At 48.0% G+C, this 23,391-nt stretch overlaps 1 protein-coding gene and 1 long non-coding RNA gene across 2 annotated transcripts in view; one reads left to right on the top strand and one right to left on the bottom strand.

The window, feature by feature from the left end:
- Positions 1–7,662, top strand: part of LOC101829317 (protoheme IX farnesyltransferase, mitochondrial) — a 106,870-nt gene extending 99,208 nt beyond the window's left edge. The window contains exon 7 of the mRNA XM_005067624.4: positions 5,759–7,662. Within this exon, the coding sequence (XP_005067681.1) occupies positions 5,759–6,165 (407 nt within the window). The 3' untranslated portion in view covers positions 6,166–7,662. The remainder of the gene's footprint in view (positions 1–5,758) is intronic.
- LOC121141366 lies at positions 859–5,764 on the bottom strand. The gene is made up of 2 exons (XR_005878260.1): positions 2,777–5,764; positions 859–2,169 (listed from the first exon to the last, which is right to left on the bottom strand). It is a non-coding gene; the product is annotated as an uncharacterized LOC121141366 (long non-coding RNA).
- Positions 7,663–23,391: the final 15,729 nt, after the last annotated feature.

Below are 23,391 nucleotides of genomic sequence, written 5' to 3'. Positions count from 1 at the left end.
AGCCAGCGGTCTGGAGCCATACACATTAGGCCTCTCAGCAGTGTTTATCTCTAGAGACAGTTTATCTCGGGCTTGCTCCCTACCCCCCCCCCTCCGCCCAGTGCTACCTCTCTGCATCGCCCCATTTCCTAGAGATGCTGGGATTATGCTGTCATTTTCCTAAATCTGAAGAAACCCCTTGTCTTGGGAGTCATCACTGCAGCCTCCTCCATGGTCAGTGCTGATGGTGATGGCCTTTTAGAGTTTGTTGTCAGTCTGGTTTGTAATTCAGGTGTTTTGTGGTAAACATTAATTATGTCAGCCAACATTCAGTTACAAATGAGGACTCCTGAAATGGGCTCTTATCAGGAGGTGACACTTGGCAGATGGATGGCTTTAGTTACAAAAAGTGAGTTGTTTTAACCTCGCCTGGTAAACTGCAAAACCTTAACCCCCTTTCTACTTTATTTACCTCCTGTAGTCCCAGATGAGAGAAGGGAGCCAAAGGGGAGTCATTCACTCACTACCTCAACAAATATGTATGAAAAGCTTTCTAAATACCCAGTACTGTTGAACCCAAGCATTTGTAGAGATTTCCCTTAAAGTCCTGCTGCCACTTGAGTCACACTCAAAAATGAGTGCCTATTCTGTGAGATGTTACCTTAAGAGGCCTAGAGCCCAACTGAACTCAGATAAACAGGCATCTCTTTTTCCTTCTTTTGTGGGGAGGGTGGAGACTGGGACAGAGTGTTGACCAGGCTGGTCTTGAACCCACAGAAATCTGCCTGCCTCTTTCTCCTGGGTCCCTAAATTGAAAGCTTGTACCACCAAAACCATCAATAAATGCTATTTTAAAAGACAAAATAAAATAAGGAAGACTTTTGTGGAAATATTAGCAAACAATATTCAGAACCCTATAATTTACACGGTGTCCAACATTAAGACAGAAAAAGGCTGTGAAAAAAGTAGCTGTAACTGTGTTGCTGATGTGCATCTGCAATTATAATTGCAAACTAACTGCTTGTTTGTTCAGTTCTTATTAATATCACTGTTGACTGTGATGTTACCTTTTAGGGTACCATTCCAGTGCCTCCTGGGTGCAGGGATAGAGCAGGCCTTGGCTGGACAGCCTCAGATGCACACAGTGCCTAGTGCAGAATGCCCATAGAATTGGCACTGGAGATGATAGGTAAAACTGGAGCCTGAGGCTGAGAAGAGCTTGGGATGTGCGCTAAGGGGAGTTTGAATTCTGGGAAGAAGCTGTGGGGGCCTCAAACTTCCAGCGAAGTAGTTACAGAAGGGCCAAAGCTTTGTACTTTTTCCCCTTCAAATGCAGCTTCTCCCAGTGTCTGTGCTTGAAGGTAGGATGCTCACAAGGTTAGAGAGAACCTCCAAACTCCTGCCATGCATCCTCTTCATCAACCCCAAGTCCCTTGCAAAAAAGTCTCCAAATCGCAAGTGTTCACTCTTCCTCCTGCTTCCAGAGGACCTTTAATCTGTCCTTTTGTCTCTCTGGTGAAGTTGATAAACTGGCCCCGCATCCTGCTCCCTTTATCTGCCTCTCCATACAAGCCTATGGCAGTGAGGCCAACCACTTCACAAGCGCCTTTGTGTTAGTGCTCAAAAGAAAGGCTTTAAAACCTGTGATCCTGAAGCTCCGGGACGGCTCTGCTTCCACCAGCTTCCGCAGTTGTCCAACCCTGAAAGCACCAGTATGACCAGCCATGTGTGAATGGTGGGTGCCAGTGAATGGGCCTCCCCAGAAGAAATCATCCTTGGAAGACTATATATCTGAGAAGGTACTGGGCAACTGAATTGCTGAGCTTTCTTTGTCAACAGTGATCGATAGAACATTTCTGGACTTGGGCAGAGGTGGAAATGAGGGAGATGCTCTTCCAGTCTGTTTCTTGTGGAAATAATAACTGGGTGTTTTGAAGAGAGCTGAAAAACATTCCCAAGTGTCACCAGAGAGACACTGATGAGAGAAAGCAGGACTCTGATTGGGCCAACATTCTCTTCTGCTATCCATACTTCACTGTTGATGTTCTGCCTTCCACAAAGCAGAGGGTTAGTAATGTGCTGGGTGCCTTGATACTCTCTGGGGTTGCCAGCAACGAGCATCACAGTCTCAGGAGGTCCAAGAGAACCACGCCCACAGATGCACAGATGGCCCATAGATCTCTACTGTGGCTAAAGGGAAAAACGTGGAACACGCACTTAAAAAGAAGCAGAAGACAGGCATAGTGGCATGTGCTTGTAATCCTGGCACTCAGGAGGCTAATGTAGGAGGATTGCTTTGAGTTCGAGGCCACCCTGGGCAACATAGAGAACTCCAGGCTAGCCTGGACTAAGAATAGGACGCTGTCTCCCAAAACCAAAAGGTGAAAGGGAAGAAAGGAAGAGAAGGAGAGACTGAGTTCCAGCTCACTCTGAAGTGCTTCTTCTGTGGCCATCCCTCGCTCCCCGACCAAGTCTTCTGTGTATGGCCTGCATCCCTGTCTGTCCCTAAGGCATTACTCACCATGCACTGCAACTCTGTGCGGTCTCCTTCCCTGGACAGAGCCCAGCAGAGGAACATCCCCCCTCCCCTGCCCCCCAAAGTAGATAGTCCCCAGCAGGCAGTTGGTATCTGCTGTCAGGGAAGACAGGCCCAATAAAAACAGGCTTCTTTGGGGGAGTGGAGGCTGAGGGGATGTGCAGGGCACTTTGAATTCTCAGCCGGTTCTTTGTTCAACCCACCAGGAAGGTGGGCCCCACACAGCCCTGAGCTGACTCAGGCCTTCCTGCCCCAACTCACCTTATCTTGATGAAGCAAGCGATTTGTTTCCCTTCTCTGTGAGCAGAAGCAGCAATTGAAGCGTGCCCAGCAGAACTGTGGGTGGTTTTCTGACTGTAGTCCATTAAGCTGTGAATCCTAAAGTGATTTCACTTACCAATTTCCTGTAGAAAGCAACAGCTTGCTGCTCTTCAAGAACTGAGCTTCTGCCTGAGCTGTCTTGTTCTAAGTAGAAGCACAGTCCAAAATTCCTATTGCACAACACAGACTACTGCAGTTGGCACACCAAAGGTGGCAGGGGGTGGAGGTGGTAGGGGCGCTTGAAGAAAGAGTCCCCATTGCAGCTGCTGTTTTAACCATGTCAAGTTGGTTCTTTTTCAGTCAATTCTAGGATAAAACCCACCTGGAGCTCAGCCTTACCATCCCTCCCATGAGTCCCCCGTCTCTCCTTGCCCATGCTCTGTTGCCACAATGGGTTTTTCTTGACAAGACAAACACTTCTTGCCCTTGTCAAACCCACACCCCATGCTGTGGCTGTCATAATGCATATCATACTCAACTCAAGGCCTGTGGGTCCAAGGCAACTCATGAGTTCTTCTGGGACTTTCCCACATGTGGTGCTCAGGAGCCTTAAAGTCACCACCATGTGCCCTGAGAGACTCTGCCATCTGACAGTCACAGAGTTAGCTGTGTTTTCCATCCAAACACAAAGAAGTCTGGGTCCATCACCATTTACTCCTTCAGCTGCAACTGGGTAACCCAACCTTGCCTCCCTGCCTTCGAATTCCTCGAGAGGATTTCTTACTAAGATAAGTGTTTGTCACTGGAAAGGGTACCAAGACTCTTACCTTAATGAATTAAAAAAAAATGCCTCTGTTGTTATTTCCAACAAGCCTGCCCTTTGGGTGTCTCTGATGTGGGAAGGGGGCTACTGGACATCCTGTGTAGCAACCATTTCCTAAAGCATATATCTGATTGCATGCAATAGTGCCAGGTATCACTAGGCCATACTGACCCCAACTGCCCCTCACCCCAACCCAGTCTGGTTGCATGTGCAATACTGCCAAGAATCACTGGGCCATACTGATTCCAGTGGTCCCCACCCCTCCTTGAAATGCTTCTAAGAATCACCAGCGACCCAGGTTGATATCTGAAGCCTCAGATCATGCCACGCCCTATTGTACCCTTGTCAGGAAACCTGCTGAGATTAATTGCTAAGTGCTTAATGGGAAGGTGGCATAAACATGGCAGTCACGGTGGACAAAGTGATGGTTCACACCCTAGGTGAGGTAGAAACACACACAACTTAAAGCTTAGTGACTATTGGGCTGGAGACATGGCTCAAAAGTTAAGAGCACTGGCTGCTTTTCCAGAAGACCTGAATCTGATTCCCAGCACCCAAGTAACAGCTCATAACCATCTGTAACTTCTCTGATTTTCCATTTAATATTTCTGGACTGCAGGTGAAGCCTTGGATAAAGGGAGCTGTTAGAACCTCCTCATTTGTAAGGTGACAGTAGGTTGTGTAGGTTGGTTTAGCATGTGTAATTCATCTCCAAAGTACCTGGTTCTAATAACCACAATGCATTCTGGCTAGGGTGTCAAATTAGCATGGCCAATCTAAAGATGCCCAAGAATAAGATAGCTCCTTTTGTCTGCCTTAAATGCACTCATGGGTGTCCAGCACCCTGCTCTCTTCCTAACCCTCTGCTTCCTCACAGTCCCTGAGTCCATTCTCCTCACTGTGCTGTAGGGAGACGCCACTCCTTATCTGTTTCCAGGTCCCTTCTCCAGCCCGCTCTTGCAGCGCTGCTTTCCCCGCTCTAGCCTCTCTGCTGTTCCAAATAACTGGGACTACTCCCAGGATCCAAGGATGCTTACCATCCAGTTAGCTGGGTCATGGCCTAAATCTTCTCAGAGGAAGGCTTTCTGTGAGCAGTCCTGTCACCTGTATGGCATTGTCCTATTATGAGCTCCATTAACACACTCTGTGTTGGTTCCTCTTACTTAATGTCCTTGTGCTGGGCTCTGGGGAATGGTTGTTCACTGGTAAAGGAGGTATGCAGATAGAAACCAGAGTCTCAGTGTGGCCCCGAGGCAAGCTCAGTTCTGCATCAGTGTGATTGGGCATTCTATTTGGCCCACAGGGAAGCAAACCTTACCCAGGAGGGGAGGCCAGTAGGCCTGACTGGCCTCCCAAGCAAGTAGTGATGCTGCTCCCATGCCTGTGTCCTGGCTAGGGATTCCAACCTAGAGTCAGGACTGGACTCGGTACTGACTTCCCAAATATCACAGTGTTGGGAAGCATGAGGGGCAGCAGGAGCCACCTGCACTAACCCACCAAGCGCTCTGCAGCAGCACAGCCCTCCCTAAGGCAGAGGAGCATCTTAGAGGACACCCACCTCCCAATTTGCCTACTAGGCTGAGTGAAACAGAGAGGAGAGCAAAGAAGGTGTCCTAGGTAGTTTTATGTCAAGTTGGCACAAGATAAAATATCTGGGAAGAAGCAGCACAATTGAGAAAAGATCTCCATCAGTTTGGCCTGTATGCAGTTCTGTTGGGGCTTCTTTTTTCTTTTTTTTTTTTCTTTTTTCTTTTTTAAGATTAATATGGTAGGGCCCAGCCTATTGGAAGCTCTGTCACCTCTGGGAAGGTAGTCCTCCTAGATTTTATAAGAAAGTAGGCTGAGCAAGCCAAAGCCTCATTCCCCCATGGTCTCTGCTTCATTCAGTTCCTGCCTCCAGGTTCCTCCTGTGGTCCTGTCCCAACTTCCCTCAGTGACTTGTAAGCAGAAACAAACCCTTTCTTCCTGATGTTGTCGTTGGTCATGGCGTTTTATCACAGCGGTAGAAAGCACACTGGGATCGAAGGGCTGGGATATGAGTTGCTGCTCACCTGGGTACAGGCCTCCAAAGTTCAGCAGGACTTTGAGACCAAGAGAAACTTCCTTTGGAAATCTCCCAGCCCCTGACTGCTCCCCTTTCTCCCCACTCCCCTGCACAGGAGCGCTTCTTCTGGGAGGTATCCTGTATTCCTGGCAGTTCCCACACTTCAACGCCCTGAGCTGGGGCCTCCGTGAAGACTACTCCCGAGGAGGCTACTGCATGATGTCCGTCACCCACCCAGCCCTCTGCCGGCGTGTGGCACTGCGGCATTGCCTGGCCCTGATTGCACTGTCGACTGCTGCCCCCGTCCTGGACATCACCACATGGGCCTTCCCCATCATCTCCCTGCCCATCAACCTGTACATTTCCTACCTCGGCTTCCGCTTCTACATGGATGCAGACCGCCGGAGCTCGAGGAAACTGTTCTTCTGCAGCCTGTGGCACCTACCACTGCTCCTATTGCTAATGCTCACCTGTAAGCAGCGGCCAGGTCGGGAGGGAGACAAGGGAGAGGCTCCAAGCTGAAAGCTGGCATGTGGGGAACCTGAGAGCAGACACGTGCAGACTAATGCATTGCACGGCCCTGTGCCAGAGGGAAGTGTATTTTGGTGATTCTGGAAAGCAAAAGGAGAAATGGATGGTATCAGTCGGTGACAGATCATCTGGTGCTGTGTCGTCACTTAACAGTCCTTTTTATATTAATATCCAAACCGCCTCCCAAATAAGAAAGGAACTGGCATAGTGAGTTAATATAAAAAAGAGTATGTTTCTCCTTGAAGGTTTTTATGATCTTTCCCTCCATCCCTGTGTTCTCTCACCCACATGATGCTTATGCACACCTTCCTTCACACACACACACACACACACACACACACACACACACACACACACCACAGTTGCCACCGGTCAAACAGGCGGGTGCTTATAACCCAGCCTCTGTAGTTGCATATCCTGAGGCTCTCACAGGCTGCCTCAGAAGAACACATACTGTGGCCTACAGCACCCCTTCTCTGCCATGGAGATGGCGCCTGACTAGCTTTCTCCTACCAGCATCCTCAACCACATATTCCCTTGAGTAACAGAATACCCAGCACAGCCTGCACATTGGGAGTGAGGACTCCAAACGGTTGCCTGCAGGATCCCAGACTGCACCCCCATCCCCACCCCGGAAATACAACGTGTCTTCATCACTCACGTTGAAGTATAGACACGGTTTGAGCATTTCTTTCTGGAAGGGTGGCATTTGACATCCCAGAACCCCCTCAGGTACTGAGCCACCACAGTCCACTGTAGTTGTGCTGTGGGTGTCAGGATTCACTGGTGACCTTTTTGGGGCTGAATGGGAGAGAGCATGAGCTGGGCCAGCAGCCATTCTGTACCCATTCTTACCTCTTTAGTGTAAACAGCATTTCCATGCTGGTGCCTCCTGAGTCCAGAAATTCGCCTCTGTATGTCCAGTGGTATTCAGAGAAAGCCAGTTGGGTTCCTAGTGACCATGGGTTCAATTCTGGGAATTCATTGCCTCTGATACAAAATACAGTCTTCTCTGTACTCCTCCCGGTCCACAAAGAGGCCTGTTGCCTTAAAGTTGTGGAGCTTGGCAGGGTGTTTGAGTTCCATGGTTTCCCAGGGAGCTGTGCCCTGTTGGGATTCCCTCAAGGAGTTTAAGCCACATGAAAACAGTCTTGAATTTGGACTGTTCTCCCCAAAATGTGGAAAGCTTGAGCTGTGGCCCAAAGGCAGAGCACTTGCTTAGCCATGCGCTAGGGGGTTGATCTCAAGCAACTTCCCCAAAACAAGAAAAAAATGGGGTGGGTGGGGTAGCGTCTAGAGTGACTCAGATAGTGTGCCTGGTACCTCTTTCTGCCTATTGTAACATTACCTCCTGGCTGTGTCCTGGCTGTTTACTGTGGGACAGGAAATGGGGATGTCTGCAAAGGGCATCTGTGATTTGTCACAGCCTTTCAGTCTGTGGAGTGTGTTGATTCTCCTCCTCCCGCAATAAAACAGTTACAAACAGGAGTGTGTGTCCTGTTGTTACTCAGCCTCCCAAGCCCCACAGCTGAGCACTGGCTTCCTTCCTCCAGCAGCTAGCAGACTTCAGCAGGTGGGTGTTTCCTTCTTTCATTTTCCCTAACTGTAAACTGACAAATTATACTTGTATCTACTTAGAGAGCACAGAGCAATGTGATTTATGAGTCCAAGGTGGAACTGGTTGATATAACCATTGCCTCAAATGGTCATCACTGTATAATGAGGATATTTGAAATGTGATGATGTTTAAAATGTGTTATTTACTGTACTTACAACAGAGTGAGATATTAAAAAATAGCAACAAAAACAATAATAATAATGCCCTTCACTCCCTGTATGGCCATGCACTGTGGCCATCATCTCCTCTAACTCCTCATCCTTTGCCAGCCCGCCAGCCTTCTGTTTCGGGTTTAAATGACTTTTGTTTTGTTGTGTTGTGATGGTAGTTTTGGGTCTCATGTGGCCCAGGAATGACCTTGAATACCTGATATGTGTCTGCCTTCCAAGTGTTAGGATCGCAGGCATGCCACACCTGCATCATGCAGAAGCCACACAGAATAAGATTACATGCTGTTGGTCTCTCCAAGCCTGGCTTACCTCAATCAGCAGAAGTCTTCCACTGGTCCCCATAGTGTCGCAGATAGTAAAATTTAACTCTTTATGTGACTATACTGTTGTAGGTATGGACCCCATTGTCTCTGTCTGTTAATTGCTACTGTTAGCATCTGGATCTAGGGTGGCATCCAAAGACTAACCTGTTAACTGCTTGATCTCCAGACTGGGGTGTGGGGGTGGTGGATCCTCTAAGGCACAGGCTCTTCTGGAAGCCCTTGATGGGATGGTAGGACCCCAGCCCTTCCTGTCAATCACGCCTGTGGTCAGAAGGTAGCAGCATTCGTCTGCCACATACTCTGGCCAGAACCAGCTGCCTTACAGAACCTGAGAACTCCAACGCTGTGGACCAAATAAAGCTTACAGAACCTGAGGACTCCGACGCTGTGGACCAAATAAACCTTCCTTCTTTTCCCGAATGCCTCAGTCGCAGTCCTTACAATTCTGCAATGCTAACACAGCTTCCCATCCAGCATTTTCTCAAAGCCACGCAGTCTCCCAGCTGCCTTCAGACCATCCCCGTTAATCTCCCATAGGGTCTCCTCATCCTGTCCTACTCGGGATGTCACAGAGCTGTGACTAGCCCTCGACACCCAGATCTCACTGTACTCTCCAGTGTGCTCAGCACCTTCTTCCATGCGGTGCCCGCCCCACACCAGGCTGCTGAGGCTCCCTGTGCTCAGGATGACCCCACTTACCACACACCATGACTCCCACAGCCTTCAGGGCTCTTGGCTGGCCTGCCTGCTTTCTCTTCTTTCAGATGTCCTGCAGTTCCATGTCCTAAGAACCCTGCCCACTAGAGATCTCTCAGAGTCCCAGGAAACATGAACAGAGTAAGACCTCCGGGGACTAAACCTTTCAGACTAAAACCTGAAAGGTTAGGCTTATGGAAGCAGGTGTTTCCTCACCTTCCTAGGCCCAGAACCTTCCTGTGTTGACACTCCCTAGTCCTAGGGCCCACAGAGGCATGTAATGTGTGATGCTGACTAGGTGCAGGTACTGCCCGGTGTGAAAGGGCTTGTAGTATATGGAAAAACAAGAGACCCAGGATAGCCAAAACAACTTTATTCAACAAAGCAACATCTGGAGGCATCACCATCCCTGACTTCAAGCTCTATTATAGAGCTGTAGTCCTGGAAACAGCTTGGTATTGGCACAGAAATAGACAGGTAGACCAATGGAATCGAATTGAACACCCTGATATTAACCCATACTTGTATAAATATCTGATCTTTGACAAAGAAGCTAAAAATATACAATGGAAAAAGAAAGCATCTTCAACAAATGGTGCTGGCATAACGATGCTGGCATGTAGAAGAATGTGGATGGATCCATGTCTATCGCCATGCACAAAACTTAAGTCCAAATGGATCAAAGACATCAGCATAAATCCAGCCACACTGAAGCTCTTAGAAGAGAAAGTGGGTGGTACCCTTGAACGAATTGGTACAGGAGACAGCTTCCTGAACATAACACCAGTAGCACAGACAGTGAGGTCAACAATTAATACATGGGACCTCCTGAAACTGAGAAGCTTCTGTAAGGCAAAGGACACAGTAAGACAAAAAGGCAGCCCACAGAATGAGAAAAGATATTCACTAACCCCACATCTGACAGAGACTTGATCTCCAAAATATACAAAGAACTCAAGAAACAAGTCTCCAAAACACTAAAGGATCCAATTAAAAAGTGGGCTACAGGACTACATAGAGAATTTTCATTGGGATTCATAACTAGCAAAATTACAGTTATGAAATAACAATGAAAATAATTTTATGGTTGGGGTCACCACAGCATGAAGAACTGTATTAAAGGGCTACAGCATTAGGAAGTTTGAGAACCACCATCTTAGAGTATAAGCTCCTCACAGGTTTTCATCACCCCACCTCCAGTACCTAAAACACTCAGCACACAGAAGACCAATAACTTCCCCATTGATTGACTATACCACTGGACTGTATCCTGAACCCATATCTACTTTTTTCTTTGAGACAGTATCTTATTAAGTTGCCTAAATTGGCCTTTGAATTCACTCTAGCCTGCACTGCCCTGTACTGTGATCTTGTTCTTGCCCCTCAGGGGCCTGCAGCACCAGACCTGACCACTAGATTTGAGCTCCCTCCTCTCCAGAGTGCATGAGAGCCACCATCATGCATCTGCCAGCTGAAATGGAACCCTTCCGGTTCACCAAGTGAGGAGCAACTGTAAAAGCCTGGAAACCCCAGGTACAGAGAACAAGGCCAGTGGCTCCCATTCAGTAGAAGCCATGAAGTTCCAGGGTCTTCCAGAAAAGCTGGTCTCTTGTTCAGATAACACCAGGGGGCGCTGCAGGAAGACATGGTAATTGAGAGTGTAAAGTGTGTGGTTGAGTAACCCCTCCCAACCCTATCTGCCCAGAGGGAGGCAAGGTGCCTAAGACAAACAACTCAGAGAAGAATGTCCAGGCAAACACAAACAACGCCCTCACCCTTCCCAGCTCCAACAAACACAAACACAAAGAGAAGAGCCCAGAGCAAACAAAGCCAGCACCAGCACCCAGGGAGGGTGGGGTGTGCTAAGCACCAGCCATTCATTCTTATCCTGAGCTACCAATTAATTATCCAGGTGCCCCGCAGTGGCAGCTGAATCCCAGAGTTTGCTCTCAGGGATGACAAAGTGTTGGCCTTGTGGTAAAAGAAAGTAGAAGGGGTCTCTCCCCCCAGGTCTTTGGACAGTGGCCTCTCTGCTCAGCCTTACCATGATCTTGAGCTATCTCTTGACCTTTTTGCCCTTTCTTACCTTTGGGCTCATGCCTGTCATCTGGAGGGTCTGGCTGCAAGCCCCAGCTCTAAGGGAATGTGAGCCAAACTCAGAAATGAAGTCAGCCTACAACTCTCTCTTCTTGGTGGCCTGGTCCAGTATTGTGTCAATTACATTGCTTTCTGTTTACACAAAAGAACTCAACATAGGCAACCCCTCATCACAAGGAATGCAGGGGCTTGGATGTGGCAGAGGGTGGTGAACAAAGATGGAGAAGGAAGGTCAGGTGCCTGGAAGCATGAACAGCTCAGCATGGCTGGAGTTTGAAAACCAGGTAGGGATGAGGAAGGAGATTCAACAGAGAAGCAGAGGGACCCCATCAGGCAGTCGTTTTAGCAGCCATAGACTTTACCCAAAGGTAATAGGGGGCCATGGGAGAGCTAAGCTGCATGATCAAGTTTATGCTGTAGGAAGAAAACTCAGCCCACACAATGGGAAAGGTGAGCTTGAAGATTTGGAGGAAGCAAGTGAGAAATACCAGGCCTGAATCTGGACAGACAGGGAGAGATAGGAAACCTGCAGTGGAATATTCCTCTACACTGTATGAATATATGCTACTGTGATTGGTTTCATAAACAAGCTGAGTGGCCAATAGCTGAGCAAGATGCAGTTAGGCCAGAAAGCCGAATAAGAAGGACGGGATGAGGAAGGGCAGAGTCGGAAGTGATGCCAACCAGAGGCAGAGGGAACAGGAGATGAACGTGCCATGATAATAAAGGTACCACCATGAGGCAGAGCGTAAATAAGGAACATGGGTTAACGTAAAACTGAAGAGCTAGTTAGTAATAAGCCTGAGCTGTCATCTGTGCATTTATAAACAAGATTAAGTCTCCATGTATTGGTTGGGGAGTTGTTGGCAGGACAGAAACTTCTGCCTACAGAAACCCTTAGCTTTGCCTTTGGATGGAATAAGAACCAGGTATATTCCTAGTGAAAGATTAGGAGTTACACAGACCCACTGGGAGACAAACAAACATATAGGGAGAGGGCCTTGGCTAGGTAATAAAGGTATAGAATTTCTAAGATGGCCAGCTTCTACCTCACCCTCCTGACTTGAGACAACAATCTGGCAGCTTAAAACAAAGACCTTGTTGGCTTGTCTCCCACCAGCAGACCCTCTGTTCAAGTTCAAGGCCTGCTCAGGACATGGCACACAACAGTTCTGGGTCAATCAACCATCCTAGCTCTCTAGGAGAGGAAAACATCAAAGGCTTCAAAACATCCAGCCCTCAGTAAAAGATAGGATTCGGCTTTGCAGAGGTCTTTCTCTGTGTCTGCAGCATGTGTGTGTCTCCTCACCCTTGATAAATGGCTTCCTTCAACTGCAGATTCTGTCTGCGGTGCTTGAATGTTCTTCGTTGCTATCTGTCATCCTCCAGATGTTCCCTGCCTTTTAATTCTTTAACTGGAAGAAAATAAATGAACCGGACCAAGACCCATAGACTGTATCACTAGAGTTCCAGTTAGGGAGACAGGGTGGTTTCATTAACTGCACAGGACATTCCTCTGCATTTTCTGATGTCCCCTTCTATTGCCTGAAGTCATAAGCTCCCTCTGTTGCTGGTCTCTTGTCAGAAGAAGAAGCATGCTGCCCAGGGATATCTCTACCCCAGCAGGTGTACCCTTCAGCCCTTCCCAACATGTAGGACTCTGGCAACGTAAGCCTCTGGTTGGCACTCAAGGAAAACCAGCTTGCTGGAGACCCAGTACTGCCTGCCTCCTGGCTGATGGTGGCCCTTGTTCACCAAACAGCTGCCTCCATTGGAAACTTCCCAGGACAGGATCTCTTTCTACCCTCCTCATCCTCTGCCTGAGCCCCAAGCTGGAAACCCACCAGGTAACTTAGTCAGAGAACGCATTTTGCAAATGGGAAGAATGAGAAGGCTTCCCTTAAGCCTGCCTACCCCAAGATCTGAATGCACAGTTCTCAGAAGGAACACAAATGGCCACAAGTACTTCGGAAATGCTCAACGGAGTTAGTTGTCAGGAAATGTGAACCCAAACCAGTGAGAATCCATGTCACTCCCGCAAGAGCAGCTAGTGCCCCAAACCAAGCACTGGCAAGGTCAGCAGCAGCCCTGATTCACTGTTGGTCGGGTGTGGTTAGTGCAGCTACCATGGAGACCCATGTGGGTTATTCCAACCCTGAAAGCAGCAGTTGAGGGTAGATGACTGATTATTAGAAAGTAGGAAGGAGTCTGGGGACTAGGGTCTGGTAGATGCAGTCAAGAATGATGTGTGCATTGTGTGTATGGAACTAGCATGGTGGATCCCATTAACACAGGTTTCTCACACTGCCATTTGGAACTAACTTCCCTTCAAAATACAGATCATCTACCCAGGACCAGACTAGGATAAGAATACCTCCATGCTAAAGTCTATTGTCTAATCATATGCAGCCTATATAATCTGAAAGCACAATGTGTCCCTACAAGGTAACCATTTGACTAGCTGGTTTCACTCTTAATCCATCCTGCCCATGACAGGAATAGAGCTGAAATGGACTCAATCAAGAGAAGAGATTGGCTGGGTGGTGGTGGTGCACGCCTTTAATCCCAGCACTCAGGAGGCAGAAGCAGGTGAGTCTCTGAGTTCAAGGCCAGCCTGGTTTACAAAGTAAGTTCCAGGACACACAAACACACACACACACACACAAGAGGGGGGAGGGAGGGAGGGAGGGAGGGAGGAAGGAAGGGGGGAGAGAAATGGGCATTTCTTGTGGTTGGAAGTTTAAGCAGCATCTAGTTTCAGGAATGGCTTGATCTAGGGCTCAGGTAGGTGTTAGCACTACTTTTGGCAAGATCTCTCCCCTTAAAATGTTGAAGCCTCAGAAATAATAATTCCCTTGCCTGCCTTAGGCCAAGTCCTGTTCTAGGTGCTGGGGATGCAGATAAACATCTATTTTTCTGCCTATAGCATCTCCAGAAGAAAATGTAAAGACTCCACTAACCATGGTGGAGAACAGGAAGGCTGGGACAGTTTCTATTCAAACCAAGAAAGACAGAGCCCAGGTCTTGAGACAGCAATACAGGCCTGAATCAGCCTGATTCCAGTTCATGCTTGTTTGGACTGAACCTGGCTCCTGTCAGTTATAGCCCACACACATGGTCATCCTTCCCATGACCAAGAAGGTAGGAGAATGACAACACATTCTAGATTGATGCCCACAGTGACTTAGGAAATGGGTGCTGAAAAGAGTCCTGGGGCCTGGAGACTTATGCCAGTCAAACCAAAGCTACACTGGTCTCTACACCCCCATTCTCTCCTGCCATAGGTAAGGCAGGAAGGCTTGACCTTTCCCACCTATGGACCCCAGCACTCTCTGCAAAGAAGAAGCAGCCCAGATGAAGGTGAACTTGGTGTGAGGTCATTGACTAGGTGACAGGCCATGCCTTTTACCCCCTTCTGAGATTTCCCAGGCCAAAGCAGTGTTCAGGGACCAGAGTCGGGCTAAAGTCACATCCCAAGGGTCAAGAGCATCACGCCAATGTGAACTTCAGCAGCTTTCTTATCAGAATACAACACTGCCTGCAAAGGTCTCCTGCTTCCCCCGGGGTCTCAGAGGGAAGCTATGTGGAGAACAGGCAAGGTCCACCTTTCAGCCTTCCTGTGGCCTGGCATTGCCATGAGGAGTCAGGCAGGGGAGTAAATGCTCTCTGGTCCTGGGCCTGTCAGCAGGACCAAGGACAGCTATTGCCAGACTCTCCAGGAAAGAGGAAAACACCTGCCACAAGCAAGGTTCCCCACAGGAAATGGTCCTCTCCCTCAGAATTGTCCCTGCTCCCTCATCTAGAAAGGGACACTTGGCATTCTCCAGGAGTCATTTTAATGCTAATGTGTTTAGTCAAACAGAGGAGGCCAAACAGATGTGGGCCATTTGGCAGGGATGTAGTTCATTTGTTAGCAAGTGCGAGAGGCTGGTTGGCAGGATATTAAATATTACCTTGGTTATTCACCAACACTTCATATTTCAAGAGAGGCAGGGAGGCGAAGGCTGCATCCGATAAATCAGCCTTTGTCAAAGAGGCAGAAAGAGGCAAACATTTGATAAATCTGTGTCATTGTACTCAAAGATCAAAGGCCCTAACATATGTATTTGTGCAACTGGCATTCCAGCAGACAGCTAGAACAGAGCGAGCCTGGACAGCTGGAGACAGAAAGAATTAGGCGATTCCAGTCTGTAATTAGCTGAGTCTCTGGAGCTGCAGACGAGTCGGTGGCTGAGTCCTCCTGCTGCCTGTGCCAACAGGAAGGAGGATCCATGGTGAGGGGCGGGGTGGAGTAGGGCTTTGCTCAGCCCCTGTTGAGCAGATAGTGTCTATTATGGTTGATTTTAATGCCAACTTGACACAATTTTGAATCACCCAGTAAGGAGTCTCACCTGAAGAATTGTTCTGGTCACCTTGATTGATGTGAGAAGACAGAATGAAGACCCTCTGGTAGCAGCCCAGCTGAAAGGGTGTGGCAGAGGAAGAGCATCTCCCCCTTTGCTGGCCTGGCCTTTCCTCTTGCTGTCTAGATGATTTACCCTGCGCTGCCTCTGATTCCTTAGCTGATCAGAACCAGCATGTCCAAGCTTTCATCATGGATTAGGGACCAGCAGCTCCCCAGGAACATTCCAGGATCTTGGCAGCAGATTGGAACTGCTGAGGCAGCCAGCCTTGCAGACTGAGCAACTACTGGTTGTCTCCCCTCCCCAGTCCCCAGCAATGAGACACAAGCCTTTGTGGGACTTCTGTGACCGCTGAGGCACCCAGTCTCAAGGACCCAGTAACTACCAGGCTCAGCCTCTCAGGTATGATCCACTGGTATTATTTTAAAACTGAGCTAATACGGTCATACACATACACTCACCCCCACTGGTTCTGTCCTCCTAGTGAACCCTGACCAATACAGTACCTTCAAGTCCTTAAACCTACTCCAACCTCAAAGCCTCTTCCAAACCAATGCACAGGGATGGCCACCTGCCCCTCCCCCATCCCATGCCAAAAGGAAAACGCATCAAGTGTTGGCCACAGACAGATGCCAGGATACCCATCCTAATTTATGGAGTGTCCAGGGTAGCCCAGGACTCCCTGGGTTGCCTGCTGCCATCAGTACCACAGGCCTCACGTTCTCATTTCTACTCTTCCATAACCCTGGTCCACCCACACCCCACATTCTGTATTCCTTGTGCTTCTCCTCAGCCTGCATGGTACATGATGGCCCTGCCTGTGGTAAGTTAGATGCATCTGTGCGTTTGCAAACGCCTACATAGCCCCATCCATTAGCTCCTGTCAGAGCCTAGTGGACCTACAGTGGTGCCCACTGTGCAAGGCCCCACATTCTCCGGGACATAGTTGTCACATACTGAGTTTCTTGGTGAGTTGAGGACACATGAATGTGGAGGCCCCAGTATATTTTGGAGCCAGGTAAAAACATGTTTCACGCACACTGTCCCTGCACAGTGAGGATTGAAGCTGAGGGACTGTTTTGTGTCCCAAAATGTATAGAGCTCTCTCATAGCTCAACCCAAGCACAGCCCATGCCAGCATCATGCTAGCTGACACTCTAGCTTTATCATGTGCACTGGGCAGTGGAATTGACCCTGGGGAGAGTTCTAATCCCAACCTGCATCTGGCTGAGGAAGGTGCTAGAAAACTGCCCAGCATGCAGACTGCCTGTCTTCGCCACCTCTCCTGTTGAAGGACAGAAGTCAAGTCTCGAGCTTTTGGACCCCGCCCTGGCTTCCCTCCTCAGCTGCAGGTAGCACACTCTTCGTCCTTCAGACCTCACCCCTTCCCTTCCTCTCCTCCTCTTCAGCCCACTGTCCTTGAGTTCACCGAAAGCCATTCTCTCCTGGTGAGTCTCACCTCCTGCTCTTCACATACTCCAGTCAGTTGTCCACAACCCCCTCCTCTCCCTTTTCTACAACATGAATTTCTTATTTTCTTTTGGGTCTTTTCTCACAAACATACACAAATTTTGTTTTTGTTCCCAGCTTAAGTACAAACAAGGCAACCCCTATCTTAGCTCTGCTTCCTCAGCTGACTGCCACTCATTTCTTTTCCATTGCAGCAGAATTCACAAGAACTGTTGGTACTAGCTAATTTCAGATACCCTCTGTTAATGTCAGGGTTGGAGATTCAGTTAAGTGACAGTGCACTTCCCAACATGCAGCTGAGTGGGGCCCTGGTTTCAATCAGGAGTCCCAAAGTCCAAGGTCAAGCCATTCTGTTTCTGCAAATGCCCCCATTTCCTGAGTCATGGAAAACCACCTGTTTACTCTGTCTTCATGTGCATTTTCTTGGTGTCTGCTGAGGGCAGGAGGGGGTTCCTTGGTGTCTCCCCTCATAGGACACCAATTCTACTGCTAACAAGCAGGGCCCTACCTTTATGTCTTCAGTTAACCTTAGTTTCCTCCCTACTACAAAGGCATTTGTGGCTAGGACTTTGACGGATGAATTCTGGCATGGTCCCAAGAGCCACCAGCTACCTGAACTACCACTCTGCTGAAGCAGGTCTTGTTGTGTTCACTGTGACCTCCACACAGCTAAGTCCAGTGGACACGGCCCCTCATCCTCCTTGCCCTCTTGGCAGCATGGGGCCAACCATCATCTCACAGCTTCTCAAGTTTTCACACTACACTCGTTACATCAGCCTGTGCTGCTGACTCATCCTCGCTTCCATCAGTGATGGAGGCTGCAGAGCTTGCCCTTTGCTTGTCCTCTGACTCTACTCAGACTTCCATTGTTCCCATCAAGTCTTGAGCCTACCATGGCTTGAATGCTGCCTTCAACGCTTATATATTGGAAATGTAACCCTCAAGTTCAAGTATTTGGAGAATTCCAGTTCACAGTATTTGGAAGGGGTGATTTTGGGGGTCAGTTAGAAGTAGGGGAAGCTATGCCACCGGTGCTCCCATGAAGGCTTTGGTAGCTCTGTCAAAGGAAGCAAGCATGAGCTTGCACATCTGCTCTGTCTCCCATATGCTACCCTCTGCTCTCCCTCCTTGACACATGTAAACTGCCCCTGTGCTCCTGGACTTCCCAGCTTCCAGAAGTGCTAACTGAATAAGCATCTATTTTTTGTAAATAGCCTATTCTATGGTACGCATTATAAATAAGAAAGCAAAGACACCATCTGCTTGCTAGTAACAGCTCAGACGTCACTGTTTACCTCTAGTTTTGTCTGTCCAACCCCATCTGCAGTTCCGTTAGACCAGTACTGTCCCCAAAGTACATCACAAATTCCCGTGCCTTCCTTGTCCTGATCTCTGCCTTCCACCTCCCAGTGGAAGCAACTGCATGATTGCATTTGCTTAACTCCAGTCTCTACACATTCATCTTTCCATCCAGTGCCAGGCCTGACTTTCAGGAACCTTCTCTGGGTGCCTTTGGAATGTGCCCCGAATCCGGCCACTCTCCACTGAGCCACCAACAGCATCTCACCTGAGTTGCTCCAATGGCTTTCTTCATTCTCACCCTGTATATAGTCTGCTATCTCTTCTTAGCACCAGAGGTGGAAGGATCATTGACAATCTTGTTTCTCATGCCACATGTAGGCTCTACACTTAGTTCCCCAGTTCCCTCAGTGCAAATGGCCTCCGAAGCCCTAGGTGAATAATGCCCCATTACCACCTAACCCCATTCCCCCTGCTGTCTGGTCTTTATACTGACTCTTGTCCCCTTTTCTCCAGAAGGCAGCCTTTAGCTGATGGTTACTGTCAATCAGGTGCCAGCATCTTGGGAACATAGCATCATCTCAGCTTACTTCTTTGCTTGTCCCTAAATTTAGAAGGTATTTCATCTTTGCTGTGCTAGGCTATCTACAGTAACAAATTCCCTCTAAATCTATTGGTTATTTTATTTATTTTTAAAAGTACACTTTTTGCTTGACATAGGGTCTCTCATCTCCCTGGATGACTTGGAACTTGCTGTATAGACCATGCTGGCCTCCAACTAGCAAAGTTCCCCTTTTTTCTGCCTTCAAATTCCTGGGATTAAAGGCATGGACCACCATGCCTGACCTAAAATTTTGTTTTGTTTTGTTTTGTTTTTGTCTCTGTTTGGAGCTCAGACCAGATGCTCATCACAGGCGACTAAGGTTTCTTCAACAGTCCCTAGACTAATAGGCCGTTATCTTTCATTTTACTGTTTTCTGGAGCAAAGGAAAAGAAAAGCTCAGGCAGTCTCTCTAGGCATCCAAATGTTCCACCTCACTTGGCTCCAAATGCCTCACCCAGCCACAAGGGGGAAAATGTGTGTTTGGGGTTCCTTCTGTCTGTGCTTGGGATACCTAATGTATTTTCCCTATTAGAACTCTGTCCCAAAATTTATTGAGGCAAAGAGTTATAAACAACTTTTCCAAAAAAAGTTGCTGACAGAAGTTTCTTTCAACTCTGATTCTGTGTGAGCCTTGCAAATGCTATATCATTGAGCTACAATCCAAGCCCTGATATTCTTTTTTCCTCAAAGATTTATTTTATTTTTATTTTATATATATGAGTGTTTGCCTGCGTGTATGTATGTGCATGTGTCCAACATGTGTACCTGGTGCCCTGAGCGGCCAGAGGAGGATGCCTGATCTTCTGGATCTGGAGTTACAAACTGTCATGAGCTGCCCTGCAGGTACTGGGAATAAAACCCAAGTCCTCTGGAAGAACAGCCAGTGAATTTAATGAATGAAATATCTCTCTAGCACCAGCTTTGCTAATTATACCCATTTGGGAGTAGGTTGGTCTTCTGCAATAGGATTTCACATGGTCGAGGATGACCTCAAACTCAGTAAATAGCCAAAGATGACCTTGAACTCCTGATCCTCCTATTTCCAAGTGCTGGGATTACAGATGCACACCACCACACCCAGCTAGAGATATCCATCCTTGAAGAATGTTTTCAAACACCACGCCAATGAAAGGCCTGAATGCCCTTCTGTGAGCTGTGATGAGTGACTTCTTCATCACCCAGGGTTGTAAAACCTACAACCATAACAACAGAAATTCCGCCAGCCTCTGCAGCTGACTTACCAGGGAAGGCAACCTTGGAGGCCCACTTGATAAACGGGAATGGTGATCATTAGATAGACTTTCCATTTCCATTCAGATCTGAGTGACTAGGCTCCTAATCTAGCCAGTGTGAGCACACTTCATTTGTTAGGAGCTGGTTTGGGGACAGGCATATGACCTGCCTTTAGCTAGTAAGACTTGAATGGGGTATGTGAGAAGCTTCTGGAATGGTCTCTTCATCTGCAAGGAACAGGACCTCTCCACTGCCTGTGGGCATGTGGTACCTGGAGAGGATACCTGTGGCCCCTGCAGGGACAAGTGGAGCAGGGAGACCCACAGCAAAATAAAACCAAAACCTTTGAACCTGGTGTTAGGTGGGATAGTAAACCATTGCTTTGTGGTTTAAAACAGTTTGAGTTGGTTCATAGTCCTGGGCAGCCAGGGGCATGCTGGTAGACACCATGAAGGGGAATTGCAAGGGTGTTTATCTAGTGGTGCTGGCTAATTTTATAACAACTTGACACAGCTAGAATCATTGGAGAGGAGGAAACCTCAGCTGAGAAACTCCTTCATCATACTGGCCTGTGGGCAAGGCTGCCGGGCATTTTCTAGATTGATGATTGATGTGGGAGGAGCAGCTTATTGTGGGTGATACTCCAGGGCACTTGGTCCTTGGTTGTATAAGAAAACAGTCTGAGCAAACCAGGAGGAGGAACAAGCCAGTAAGCAGGGTTCCTTCTTGGCCTGTTTCAGTTCCTGCCTGAGTTCCTGCCCTGACTTTCCTTCCTGATGGACTGTGATCAGGAGGTCATTTAAGCTGAAATAAGCCCTTTCCTCCCCAAGTTGCTTTGGATCATAACATTTTATGACAGCAACAGGCACTGTAACAAAGACCTAGCTTCCCACAGTACACACAGGATGCACAGGGTAGACAGCCATAGCAAACTCCAAGAGACGTGAGCTACAAGCTCTGACCCGGATGCCACCTTTGTCAACAAGCACTGACAACAGGTGGTGGCTGGCTTCCTCCAAGCAGGGCATGTAGAACCGTAGCTACTTGCTGGTCCTTGCCCAGTCTTCACTATCTGCTGTGTTAAAGATTGCCCATAACCTTGACTTATAGAAAGCCCACTAGGATTTTCTTACCTAATTTCTTTGGATCTAAAATGGTCACTTTAATGATTGACATGGTAGACATGGCTGAGCTAAGGGAATCAGGAATAGATTTCAGGCTTTGTCCCCATTGAAATACCAACAAGTATTAGTCACAGGTATGATTCCTGCACAATCACACCACACAGATGTCTCCCCCTCCCTCTTCCTTCTCTCCTTCCCCTCCTCTGCCTCCTCCTCTCCTTCCCCGTCCCTCGCTCCCTCTCTTTCTCACTTTTACTTGTTCTCACTCTTTGTCTCTTTGAGTCAGTACAAGCTGTCTTCAAGCTTGTGGCAATCCTCCTGCCTCAGCCTCCTCAGTTGCTGGCATTGCAGCACACCTGGCTATCTGGTCCTCTTTTCTGGCGATGAATCACGGCTTTCTTGGCTGTGTTTCCAGTCCTAGAGCATGGCTTCTCCTCCTCAGCATTATTGACACTTTGCACTGAATAATGCTGCTTTGGAAACACTGTCCACTGTGCACAGGATTTTAGCAGCTTCCAGTTGTCCACTCCTACGGCACCTCTAGCTATGACAAACCGAAGTATTTCCTTTACCCTGGGGACAAATCACCCACCCCCAGGGAAAACTACCATGTCAAAGAGCTACAGTTTTTTGTAATCTAGTTTGTGAATGCACAGTCGGGCTCAGCCCCCAGCTTTTCACCCATGTGTCTTCTGTTAAAGTGACCCTGACATTCTGGGGCACAAACACCCCTATTCTGTTCTTAGCTGACAGGGTTTGGATAAAGTTGATACTAACCAGGTGCCATAGGTGACATGCCACATGGGATTGATAGTGGGAGTGTATAGTATCCTCTTGGCCACAATGACCTATTCAGCACTGAGTATGTGTTTCAGGTATTGACCTTGAGAGCAGTGCTCAGGCTTTCCACTTGAACTCCTGGCCATGCACTTGTGAGAATATAAGCCTGGAATTCCTGGCTGCCATCCTGATACCCCAGAGGGTAAGTCTGTCTGGGAATGCAGCCAACACAAGAGAAGGTGAGAGACAGCTCCCAGTGACAGTATCTGAGTCCCCAAGTAATGTCTATCCAGTGCAAGGCCTCCTCCCAGCAACTCTCGTCTACTTAGGGAGGTTTCGGGTCTGTCAGGACACAGTCCTGAAGAGATAGTGGGGCTCCGGTTTCTCTCTTTCATGCCTTGATCAGGTGAGCATCTTTGCTTCACTCTGAATTCTCCATCACGATCTGCTTCATGACAGCCACATAAACAATGGCGTGGGTCAACCACGGAGAGAAACTAGCGAACAGTGGAAGTGGATGAGCCTGGGTGTTTTCTATAGTAACTGAAGGTGGCTGAACACACCTCCCTTTAAATGATTACTCTGCAAGGATGCTCCTGGTTAAAGGATTAAGCTGTGGACACATGAAGGAGAATGTGAACCTTCCTCTAGACCTGGAGAGTGGGAGGGTTTATATGTCAACTTGACTGAACCACAGGGTGCCAGACTTTCGGTTAAACATTCTAGGGGTGTGTGTGTGTAGTTTGTGTGGTGTGTGTATATGTGTGTGTGTGTATGTGTAGTTTGTGTGTAGAGGTATATGTATATTTGTGCGTGTGTGTGTGTGTGTGTGTGTGTGTGGTTTGTGTGGTGTGTGAGTAGTGGTGGTACATATGTGTGTGAGTGGTGTTTGTATGTGTGTGTATGTATATATGTAGTTTGTGTGGTGTGGTGTGTGTGAATGATATGTGAGTGGTTTGTGTGTATAACTGGTGTGGTATAGGTGTGTGTGTATATGTATATGTGTAGTTTGTGTGATGTGGGAGGTATATGTGTATATTTGTGTGTGTGTGGTTTGTGTGGTGTGTGGATGGTGATGGTGCATGTGTGTGTGAGTGGTGTTTGCATGTGTGTATATGTATGTAGTTTGTGTGGTATGGGGTGTGTGTGTAGTTTGTGTGATGTGGGTAGTGTATGTGTATATTTGTGTGTGTGGTTTGTGTGGCATGTGGGGGTGGTGGAGGATGTGTGTGTGTGTGTGAGTGGTATGTGTATGTGTGTGCATGTATTTAGTTTTGTGGTATGGGGTGGTGTGTGTGTGTGAATATGTGTGTAGTTTGTGTGGTATGGGGGATGGTGTATGAGTGGTGTGTGTATGTGTGAGTGGTGTGTTGTATGGATTTGTGTGTATAGTTTGTGTA

The sequence above is a fragment of the Mesocricetus auratus genome, unplaced genomic scaffold (genome assembly GCF_017639785.1).
Source record: "Mesocricetus auratus isolate SY011 unplaced genomic scaffold, BCM_Maur_2.0 Super-Scaffold_100007, whole genome shotgun sequence".
Taxonomy (NCBI): domain Eukaryota; kingdom Metazoa; phylum Chordata; class Mammalia; order Rodentia; family Cricetidae; genus Mesocricetus; species Mesocricetus auratus.
Note: the sequence above shows the minus strand (reverse complement) of the source record. Positions and strands in the feature narration are given on the sequence as shown.